General features: G+C 44.0%; 1 protein-coding gene across 3 annotated transcripts; it reads left to right on the top strand.

The window, feature by feature from the left end:
* The first annotated feature begins 2,664 nt into the window (after positions 1–2,664).
* LOC115571637 (uncharacterized) lies at positions 2,665–11,755 on the top strand. 3 transcript variants are annotated; one of them, XM_030401127.1, is made up of 3 exons: positions 2,665–2,781; positions 2,865–2,972; positions 4,319–11,755. In XM_030401127.1, the coding sequence occupies exon 3, from the start codon at positions 4,452–4,454 to the stop codon at positions 10,794–10,796; it is 6,345 nt and encodes a 2,114-aa protein (XP_030256987.1). In that variant the 5' UTR covers positions 2,665–2,781; positions 2,865–2,972; positions 4,319–4,451; the 3' UTR covers positions 10,797–11,755. The 3 variants fall into 3 exon arrangements, with proteins under 3 accessions (XP_030256987.1, XP_030256988.1, XP_030256989.1); XM_030401128.1 differs by having other exon boundaries at positions 2,667–2,781; positions 2,868–2,972; XM_030401129.1 differs by lacking the exon at positions 2,865–2,972 and having other exon boundaries at positions 2,731–2,781.
* Positions 11,756–12,068: the final 313 nt, after the last annotated feature.

Raw genomic sequence — 12,068 nt, 5'->3', positions numbered from 1 at the left:
GGTTCATCTATTCAGAACTATGTATATCTCCATATAGAATCCTACATTTTTTATGCATATATTTTTCAATCATCACATTCATACAACCTTTCTCAAATCTCAGCAAACCTCAGAACTCACGCCGTTTGATTTGTAACGATTGGTTCATGTATTTTCCGCTTGCACCTCCTGACTTACGAGCAGCAGCAAGTGTTCGGCACTGATACGTGTTGACATAGATTGTCTGATGAGAATGACTGATACTGTTCAAATGGAAAGATTTGTGGTCCAGATGTTTCCACGGCAGCCAGACAGACATGTTTTCCTCAGATTTATTACTGCCAGGAAAATATCACAGGTCAAGGTCTCTGCTTAAGCTCGACTGGATCCAACCCAGTGGGTTTGGGCTTGGTGAGATACCTGGCATACCATGGGGTTGATGGTCGGTTTGGCAGTCGGGTTTTGGTCCATGTTTAACATCTTGATTTCTCCACACAACGATGATATAACTGCATTTGCAGCGTGCTAATGGTCAGCCGTCCGCCTGCCGTATCAAACCGCTCGAGGGTATCAGTTATTGCAGCCCTGTCATCGCTCTGCTCACACAGCGCACACAAAGTCTGGCTGTGTGAACTGTAGGCTGCAGTCTTGGCTGTCCTTAGTTGTTTTTTTCCACTCAGATCAAAACACATTTAATACCTGTGCCTAACCGCTGAAAACAAAAACCCAGGAAAACACCTGCATCATCTTTAAAAAGACAACACCTGTGCTTTTTCATTTCAGCATGCACACATGAACAAATGTGAGCTGTTTTTGCCTTGTGAAAAAGTCATAAAAACAGAAGATCTACGTGAAAAGTTATATTTCCACCACAACACGCAGCCTTTATGTGTGACTGTACTTCCCCACTTGTCAGGATGCTTTATATGATCTGCCTCAGCTGTCCTACAGTTACCATACCTATGTTTACTAGCCTGTCAGCCCTGAAGGCCGGTTAGCCTCTCAGCCTGTCTGCCCCAGTTCTCTTGGGTATGAAGGGGCATGAGCCAGGCTGATTTCCTGCCCACTGTGGTTTCAAAACCAACAAGAACACATGTGGGTGTCAGTCATAATGGCATAAACAAAGACTGAATGGTGACACCTGGGGAGCTGGGGCCTCATTCTAGGGGGTCTGTTGCCCCACTTTCCTCGTCTGCTTATCCCCTGCACTGCATTCTGATTATCTGTCGGAGGGTTGGAGGCAAACAGAGACAGGTGAGAAATAGACTCAAGGAGGAGGTGAGTGTGAAACGGAAAGAAGGGGTTAGGCCCATGTGAGGCCTTATTCTGGGCAAGACATGAATGCAGACGGTAAAGGGGAAACGCTCTCATGGACTGCCTCCGCTCACAACATGATATTCCCAGACTGCTTGGCTAGTAAGCCTATCTCCCCAAAACAAAGCAGGGACTTTTCCCTGTCAAAAATAGACATGCAACATTATAGCGATAATTAAGTGCTAGCAATATGAAAAACAAATGAAATACGTTTTGTAAAAATGTTTTTGTCCAGTGCATCAACTGAGACCAATTTGAACTGAGTCATTCAGGCAATTTGACGTTTTTCTACTTTCAATAGCATGTGCAGGCTAGCATTTGAGTGGTTAGCTCAAGTGTGGAAGGTGCAGTCAGCAGAGAGGCTGGCTGTTACCTTCAGAAATACAACATGACAGAAATAGACTGGCTTAAATATGGCACCTTGATGGAGTCCTGTGGATGGTGGGACCATGGAGTCATGGAATTGTTGTTGGGACCAAGACAGGCTCAACACAAATTGTGGGTTCGTGCTTTCAAAACTCCTTTTCAGGCCTACACTTTATTTAAACAGTTGCAACAGACGATGGGAATTGTGTTAGCACAAAAAAGTGCTAGCACAAATGTAACATTAAAGCTCAAGAACATCAAAGATTGACAAAAAAAATATTGACAAAAATAAATAGACAGGCAATGGGTTATGCACGTTGCTCTCTCACATCGTGTGGAGCCACACAGGATGTCTTAAAAACTCCACTTTCTCCATTTAGGGAATGCACAGGGTCAACATTTGCATATGACCTCATCCACTGACTTCCTTTGACTCACAAAGGGTAACAAGTGCACAACATGTCCCCTCCATTTCAGCTTAATCTCACAGCAACAACAGCTGCATGGGTCCTAAAACTAGACTACCCAGTCCACTACACAGGCTTGTAAACAAAGCTTGAACAACAAGAATTAGCCCGGCCCAGCCACAGTCACAGATCAGTCAGCAGATGTATCTGCCCAGCCACCAGTCTCTTTACTGATTTGGAGTTGTGTGATGCAATGGGCTATATGAGAAAGCTTGTTTCCCTGGGTGACAAGGCAAAATGAGTCACAAGCTAAGTTAGCCATCAACCAGATGAGTTCACCCCACCCCTCTGTATCATCCCCACAACGACTCAACGACAAATGCCTCTTTTTAATTGACACAAAGGCCCTGACATCTTTTCAAAGGTGCCTGACAGTAAAGAGAGGGTCCCTGTGGGAGCCTATCGGCCCTCACTGCTTAAGTACAAAAATAACCAATGACAGTGTCCATTTCATCCTGCTGGCCTGCCTTGCCCTGCCACTTGACACCCACTGGTTATTCCAATAGGAGCTAGCTAGCTGCGTTCTGTGTTGCTGCTCAGTTTGGCCACACCGACACCGTGCATCTATTTTGGTATCTTCAGAGCTCGCTCGCTATACAGGAGCGTGGCCACACCAGCGCATTTGAACATGGACCTGAGGGCTTGACTCACTTTGGTGAGTTTTCTTTGTTTCCCCAACTTCGAGAGAAATAGTTTGTTTACCATGAGTGACGAGCGCTAACCGGGATTTATTCTCAGCAGGTGGTTCTGCACTGGATTCCTGGACTCTGCATTGAGGATTTGTGTTTGATATACTGCTGTCTCTATTGGATGCTTTACACTCAACATGAAAGACCCGTAACAAAGGTGAGGGAGCAGTGTGATTAGTGTGAGGGCCAGCAGAATATAAGATGGAAAGATTTGGACTAAGTGTTGCTCTAACAAAGACTGAGAGCCCAGGGGCTCCTCGGCATGTTTGTATTTTATTGCCAAAATAATATTACACATACATACTGTCATAGAAGTAACACTAATACACATCTATGAGGACATTTCTATTCCAATAGTTGTGCCTTCATACAGTATAGACAACTGGGCTATTTCATTCTTTGGGTATAAATACACAAGCAGATGTGGGGAAAGTACCGCAGTTGCTAACTGATCTCCGGTCATGAAAGCTGGAAGACTGTTGGCAACCAAAGTCTCCTGGAGAGCCAAAACATTCTGTAAGTCAGACTGAAGATACAGTAAAGTCGCTTGGTTTTCTAGCAATTTTACACGGGTTGTTAGGTTTTGATAACAGTAATGACGATTAGAATAATGATTTGTTTGGCGTGGTTGTAAACTCTCCTCCCTTTATTCAGATCATCCATAGCCATGATTGGCTTGTGACAACTGAGATTGCTTTCAAACTCTAGAGTTTTTATATACAAATACAAGCAAGCACATCATCAAATCTTTGAGTGATTATATTTGTCTCAATGAACCTCATCTGCTTATAAGGAGAGTTATGGTCTTACAGATACTTGAAGAGTTATCTGCGAGTGGCCATGCTCCCAGGTCAGAGCATATAAATGGGTTAATGAGCTATTCTAAGACCTCACCCAGATAGCTAAAGTAAGCTACAGTAGAGCAGCTGCTGCTTAGGCGCTCCGTGACTGATGTGATGATTTACATGCATTTCCTGGGCTTTGTGGTGTAAACCCGGTGGCACAAATATTCTTGTAGTGCTGTACAGAGGAATTATCCATATGTGAGCCAAATAAATTCATTAAAAGCAATAAAGATGTTGCATTTTGAAGGGGAACAATGGGGTCTTTCCTTTGAAATGCACATACACAAACAATGGAAATGATCACATTTTCTTCAATGGACTAAGACCTGTTCTCATAGCCAGCTACAGTATGCTTAGGGCTCACAGCTTAAGGCACTATACAGTGCTCAAAATAGCCAAGCGCATGGTATTTAGTGTTTGTCTGCTGCCTGCATAGTGACAGCATGGCTGAAGCCGACACATGTCTTGTACATAAAGGTCATCAGCCAAACTACAGAGTTCACAACCTTTTATAGCAATCTTAATAAAACAACCTTTTCTGAGATTTTGAATTGCATAACACGCAGAATTAAAACCGCTTACAATGTGTGAGTAAGTAGATGGCGTTAAAGCCAAATCGTATACCACCGACACTGATTTCATTGTCTTTTTCGACCAGGAAGTTCCAAGATCCGACCACCTCCAAATCTCTGGCTGACCTGAAAGAAAACCAAAGGATCTTCAGAGTTGCAGCAACTGTAAAGGGAGGCGAAACAGGTGATGCACGAGACAGAAAGGCTGCTGCTGACATCATGAGCTGTGTGGAAAAGCGACACATGAGCCATCGGATGGGGAGCATGCTTCACCATCGTTTCCCCAACGGCTTTACTGACTTGTTAATGGACGAGACTGATCGCGAGGTCAGCACACTCACCGATAGAGCCTTTCGGAGTCTCTGCGTTGGAGATGACGCAGTTTACAATGATGAGTTCTTGTATGGATACTCGCCTTTCAGTTGCCACAAACCTTTGGCCGGGGAGCCTCTTAAAAAGACTCATCAAAAGGAATCCAAACAGCAAGGGCAAAACAAAAATGACAAAAAATATGCTCAGCCATGGAAGGAGCAGCAACAGAAGAGTCTATCCCACATGTCGTCTTTCCTCAAGGCATTAAGTGCCACGGAGGAAAGCTGTGAGGGGATGTTAATCAAAAATGGAGGTATGACAGACTCTAAGGGGGAATCTTGGGATAAGTCTGCACTTCGCAGCATCCAAAGAGAACTATCGGAGTTCTCCTCGGATTATCACACCAATCTCTCAGATGGACATTACAAGAACCATCATCGACATCACACTGGTGATCGCTCATCAAACACAACAGGCAAAGATGCTGCCCTTCCCCCAGGGAAATCCTCAAAAACGAAAAATGGGAAATCCACTGTCAAACTAAAGAAACTTAACATCAAAAACTTTTTCCTCCACAGCGAGTTTAGCCCTTTCCAAACATGGAATGATATTAACCGGTTCCCATTTGGCCAAGAGGACACAGTTCTTACCACAGATAATATCCCTAAATGGTACGACTTGCCTTTTTACAAGGAACTGACAGAAGCACACAGAAAAGTGACCCTGCATGCAGAGGAGGCGCAGTCATGCCAGAGGGTGGCAGTTGAGCCCCCTCCTCCCACTGCTCCTAAACCTATCCCCCCCTGTCCTCCGCCAAAGGTCCTGCCAAAGCCCTCAGCCACTCCGGCCGAGACAAGGTGTTCCTCAGAAGGAGGGGATGGGAGTGCTGCCCCCTGGAGGCGCAACAGGTCCAGGGCTAAAAGTGTGATCCCAGTCAATCCGCATGGTGTACCACCTCAGCAAAACAGTTCAAAAACATTAGATGAAAGTCTTTTCTTGGTCAAGAAGGAAGTCAGATCTGTGGAGGTGAAAGCAGTTGAAGAGGTCAGCTCTGTTGCATCGACTCCGTTCAGCATCTGCCAGCTGATGACTCCCCTCATTCCCTCTAGACAACCGACAGAAACGTCAGAAATTCTCCAAGGTGTCTTTTCACCCTCTGCCCTTGACCTTCCACTAAGGCCACACTCTGAGGCCAAACTGACCCCTGAACCTCCGGTCAAGCGGGACAACTACAAATCACTCGCCTCTAGCATCCTCTTCAACCTCAAAGATAACAGGAAAAGGGTGAAAAGCCGCTACAGCCCACCTAAATTTAAAACTGTGGAAGTGCCGGGGAGTGGCTGCCAATCTCCACAATCAGATTATATGAAACATCCACAAGGTTCTGAGGGCAGTGTGTCTGGCTTAAGCACTCCTGCAGTTTTAAAAGATGGGCAGACAGTTTGTAGTCCCGTTTTGGAATCTAACAGCATTCCAACAGTTGATCTTGATAAGGCAGAAACTGATACACCTCTTTCAGATGATTATTTGTTATCAAATCTCCTGCAAAGCAAGAGGGAGGGTAGTCTGAATAAGGGTCCCATGGCTAAAAAGCTAAACTACCCCTCACTGAATCTGTACAAGAAAACCAGCCCTGTTGACAGTGATATGAAATATCTTCAAGTCCCTCAGAGCACCGGTGCTCCTTTACACACAGACCAACCAGCTGAGACAAACGAACTTTCACCACTCACGCTTAACAAAGCACTCTCTCCAAAAGCACCGCCAGCAAACACAGGGCTTTCACCAAGTACTTTGAATGTCAACAAAGACCGTTCACCCATAATTTCACCTCGTGCGCTTGAGAAAGATGGCTTGTCATCAAATGTATCAGCAGGGAAAAGAGCACCAAGTGAACCAAACCAGGCAAAACAACCTGCAAAAGACATAAAAGAAAAATATCTTGGAGCGCAGCCTGCTAGCTCTAAGGAAAAAGATACTAGTGGCCAGCCCATCAGTACAATCGATGTGATAAGAGCGGCAAGGGAAGCAATTAATGCAGCCAAAAATAAAGCTCAGTCAGAAAGCATCAATAAGCCCATTTTAGACATAGAGCAACAGGATGAGAAAGAAACAGACCAGAAGGCTGCCTTTTCAAAAGAAATGCTGAGCACCAAGAGAGAGAGTTCAGTACATGAAAACAATCATGTCTCAGCCCAAAACAGAAATGACACAATTGGTGCAACACCAGTTAGCAAAAAAGGTAATATCAAGAAAGAGCCCCCGCCGGTTCCAAAGAGAAATTTTGCTAAATCCGATATTGAACTCCATCTCGACAAACAGCAAACACAAAATGTTGACGGACTCACTAATGGTGATTCGACGAATGAGAGCCTAGATTTACAACCAAATGAAAATGAATCTGTCAAGAAACAGGGCAGACGCAAACATAAACATATATTCTCAGCCAGACAGAACAATTACATAAAATGCCAGAGATATTCAGTGACAGATGATGAACAAGGGGAGGTGTTTGAGGAGGGCGATCTGAAAGTTAACACAAGAACAGAGACGGAGGCGGAGGTGCCATCACCGAGAGAAATGAGGGACAGTGAGCACATCATTAATGATTTGCAGGCTTTAAAGGGGCTGGAGAGAGCAAGACTTGGAGATCGTGTTCTCGATAACGCGAGGAACAAATTAGGTGTTTTTAAGATAAATGAGGAGGCGAAGGCCAAGAATGATTTGATTTCAAGGGAGCTAAGGAATATCAAGAAGGGTATGATGTCTATGAAAGGGAACACACTGGCTAAAAAAGAAGTATTTGCACATAAAGAGAAGGAGCAGAGCAAGCCGGAGACTTTTGCAAAGATAGACACCAATGTTATAGTAAACAAAGCCCTGTTTAATGACAATTACGACAAAGCCAAAATGGCTCTTGAAGAGATTATTTCGGAGAGGCAAAAGAGACAGAACAAAGTGACAGAGCCGGGTGCAAGTCCAATATTTGATGAGAGTGAGGAAAGTTATGTAAAAAGGGTGCAGCAACGTAAAAAAGTGATTAAAGATTCTGTGACAGATGCTGATAAGAAACTAAATGGCAGCCCTCTTACACAAAAAGAAAATGATTTAAAAGAGAGGTTAAGTGATCTGAGAGACCACAATCGCATGAGACAGATAATGTCGCAAACTGAGCCTGGGCTTGGTGAGACTCACGTATCAGGTGGCAAGATTGGCAATGAGCTGAACACACACCAAAGAATTAAAGCGAAACATGTTAATGATAAACTAACTGAAGATCCGAGCAATGAATCAGAGGAGGTGGATTTGAGACGTACAGTGAGACAGATGTCTGAAGACAGTGGAGAAAATCTAGTGAACCGAAATGAAGACAAAAAGAGAGACGCACCTCCTGTTCCTCCTAGGAGCAAGAAGGGGGGGAACAGAAGAGACAGTGTCACTCAGGAGACAGATAGCCTAAAAGATGTAGTAGAAGAGGATTTCTTTAAGAAATATGGAAATCATGAAACTGGTGAGGTAGACTTAATAGAGATAAGGAGTACAGGCTCAGAAAATCACGGAGTAGACAGTGACACAAAAGAATCGGTGTCCGGTCAAAGTGAAACCAGTATTGATAAAGAGAAGAGGGATGTGGTAAACAAGGAAAATTCCAAATTCAGCTCTGTAGCCAATCCAGTTATATATGATAACATTTCACCCTCAAAATGCCCAGAATCAGAAAACAGATTGTGTTCATCACCAAAGTTTAGAGGAAATGAAAATACGGCAAATAACTTGCAAACAGGTATGAGCCCAACTAAGTACACCCCATTCAAAAACACCAACAGCAGGGCACAGGAAACACCCAAGGTAAAACGGAAGGCTCCTTTAAGACCAGACCATTTGAACAGATCAGATGACAATGTTACTAACAATGTAGTTACAGAGGAAACTGTCAAAACCAATAGTGCTAGTGAGGAAATTAATGTGGATGCAGAGGCTTCAAGTGAAATGCCCAGGAGCATAATATCTCCCTTACTGTTGTTGAATGGTGTTAGCATCAATCAGAGCCCACCTGACCAAGCCAGCTTGTCCTCAAAATCATCCTACTTCTCTGTGGAAAGTGCATTGCACAGAAACACCGAGACCGAGTCAAATATTTACCACTCTCTGGAAAACTTGATTGGAGAGGTGGAGGAGATTGATGAGATGATACGGAACATTTCACAAAACACAAAACCAGATTCGGACCGGACAGAAGTGGAATATTATTCTTTAAGTGATCATGAGAGCGAGCCAGAGGCTGCAAGGCAACTGATCAAATCTCCTCCAAAAGAGACAGAAGTACAGTGCAAGGACAGCAAAGAAAGAGAAAACACCACAACTGATCAAGGTTTAATTCATGATGAAAATAATGAGATACCTATGTCACCCCCCAACACGCTCTCACCACCTTTGGGCATCCCTGCCTTATTTAAGGTCAAAGACAACACCTTCAGCAATAAGTTGAAGAAGACTATACAACCCTGGTCACCAAGAGGGAGTGTGAGTGTTTCAGAGAGACAAGAGGAGGAGATACATCTAGTAAAGGAAAAACCAGAGCTCCCACTGGCTAATGAACCTGTGACCAGAGGTAGCACACCAATCCCAGATGAAATCCTCAAACCTAAGGAGATTCCATCAAACTGTTCTCCCCCCCTTCTGCCATCTCCTTTAAATCTGCAAAGTGAAAACCCTAAGAAGCCACAGTTTGGAGGGTTCCTCACTGTCCCACAGGAGGAGGACAGGTTTTCTGGGGTGAGTCCATCATCTGAAGGTGTCGAGAGCTTAACGAGCGCGACTGACACAGCGGATGAGTTGGGAATGAATGTCGGAGTGATGACAGAGCATCCAGTGTCAAAGGTTCCCAGTGAACGATCTGGGTCCACCTGCAGTGGTAATGACAGCCAAACAGGCCTGCCCAAACCACCGGCTGTCTTACCCAAATCTGAAAAGGCAGTTCTCAAAGCCATCAAGCTGACAAACAGAAGGATGAAAAAGGAGGAGGCCCAGAAGTCTCCCCACAAGTCGTCTCAAGGCAGCAGCAAACACAGAGCGGACAGACACAAGAGTGACAAATCTGAGAACAAAAGCAGCAGCAGCGGCAGAAGCAAAAGCAGAGACAAGAAGCACAGAGACAAGATTGAAGATGGTCATCACCATAGTGAAAGCCGTGTCAAAGACAAAGATGATCAGAGGGATCATCTACTCATTGAAGGAAGAGACCACAAGACTGAAAACCCCCGTCACAACAGAACAGACATGGGCCACAAGACTCGCAGACAGAGCAATGATTCTGTGGAAAGTAATACCCAGAACAATGAAACACTACCCAGCGGTAAAACAGAAAGGCCTGGCCGCAGCAGCAACAGACACGCTCGAGACAAGCCGGAGCAGAGAAACTACAGTAGTGATAGGATCATCAGTAACGTACCTGTGTACAAAGCTCACACCAGCGATAGACCCACGTCGGACAGGCCTTTCAACAGATCACAAAGCATCGACAGGTACCTGGGAGATAAAGTGGAGCGGAGGCTCAGTGCTGATATGTCAGTCAGCGGGAAGCTTGATCCGAGGGCTCAGCGCATTGAGAAATCCATCAAGGACGAGCTTCAGCAGAGAGGCCGAACCAGAGACAAGGCGAGCAGAGACAACCCACTGAGAAGGAGTCACAGCATTGATGCGTACAGCACCGAAGTTCCACATCCTGCTACCCTGTCCCGTCAGTCAAGCCACACCAGCCACACCAGCCACACCAGCAACACCAACCAACTTTCTCGCCAGTCCAGCATCGAGCACACCATTGTTACACAGTCCTTTCCCATGACCCAACGTAAGCTTCTCCAGGATCCAGACTCTGGACACTACTTCATGGTGGACATGCCCGTACAGGTCAAAACAAAAACTTTCTTTGATCCAGAAACAGGAAGCTATGTTCAGCTGCCAGTCCAGCCACCAGAGGGTGCTGTCCCTCAGGCATCCCCCTTGGAGGTTTTGACCCCACCCATGGTTGTCTACCACAGCTTTGTCCCTGTGCCTCTGTCTCCCATGGCTCAGAAAGCTACCCTCCAAGCCCCTCACATAACACCAGAGGAGTTTGAGCAGAGACACCTCGAGAGGTCAAGGCAAATGCATTGTAAGGAGAGACAAACGTATTTAGAGAATGTCTATGGTCAACATGAGCACATGTTAGGGGAGTTCCTAGGCACAGAGGAGCTGGACTGTCCTAGCTGATAGGCCTTGAGGTTTGAAAGGAACAATCCCTCTTCTGCTTAGGCTGTTTTGTATCATCAAATTGTGGTTTTCATTGCATTCGTTTGGCCTGTTACAGAATGAGCAATACACAAGAACAACAAAATGGACAAAATGCAAAATACAAGTGTTTCAGGGTGGGTTTCGTCAGTGTCTGATCCTTGTATTAGCTTATTACTAAAGCTATGCTGTCTTTTTGAAGCTACTGAGGCCTTGATTGGTTTTGTAAAGAGGAATGAGTTTGACTTGAGACAGGAGATAATGAATTTGTGACTGAATGATAGTTATTGTATGCTTGGTTGACTGATTTGTGTAAGATAATGTGCATTGATGTGAGATAAATGGGACATGGATGATCCATGTACATAATGTATTTAAGTGTGAACAGAGAGGGTACGTTTGAATGTACATCTGGAATATTTATTGTAAATGCTGAGAGTTTGTTATATACATTGACAGTGGTGTTGCGGTCTCCACTGCTTTTTCAGGTATTGTGGCCTTCTGTTTTATTTCCTGCAAAGTTTGTTGCCTTGAGATTTCTTTTTTCACCAGACAGTTTGCAGTCACTCAACTTTTCATCAGAGATACACGAAACAAATATAACTAATCCAAAAGTGTGACTGATTTGTATGTTATTGATTTGAACTGACCATGTCCACACAACTAAATCTTTAAAACTTTTTGCATGCTGAAGTTGAAATGGCAGTTACACCTGTTGAACGTGTTTGATATGACACGAGTTGCATTTATACTGCCTAAAAGCTTGAATTGGCATTATTGCAATGAATGTTTTTTTCTTTTTTTTTTAAATATGCAGAGGACATGACGGAGAATTGGTTTGCAAGTTTGTTGCATTGGAATTTTTTTCTAAACTAGAATAAAGCAGGGCTGTATTGTGTCTGTGATCCATTCCAATAAAAAAAACAACTGTTGTTACAGACTTTTATTGTACGAGTGTCATTTATATCGCTGCGGTGTCATTCTTCATATAAAACACATACAAATGACATTCCTGTTTTCAAGTGAACAATGAAAGCCCACATGTTCACAAACATGAATTACCGCTGGCCAATGAAATCCCTGATTTTAAAAAACCAATAACTTATGAGTGAACAATTAGTAAACAATCTGTTTTTTTTTTTTTAATTTGAAACTGGTTTAATGTGGTTCTGTAAGATTTTGTGTTTACAGGTCAGGTTTTCAAAATATAATCACAATCTGATCCACATAATGCTGAATAATGCCTACATTATA

Source organism: Sparus aurata, chromosome 20 (genome assembly GCF_900880675.1).
Source record: "Sparus aurata chromosome 20, fSpaAur1.1, whole genome shotgun sequence".
In the NCBI taxonomy this organism is placed as follows: domain Eukaryota; kingdom Metazoa; phylum Chordata; class Actinopteri; order Spariformes; family Sparidae; genus Sparus; species Sparus aurata.
The sequence above is the reverse complement of the archived record's forward strand: the minus strand, read 5'-3'. Positions and strand labels throughout refer to the sequence as shown.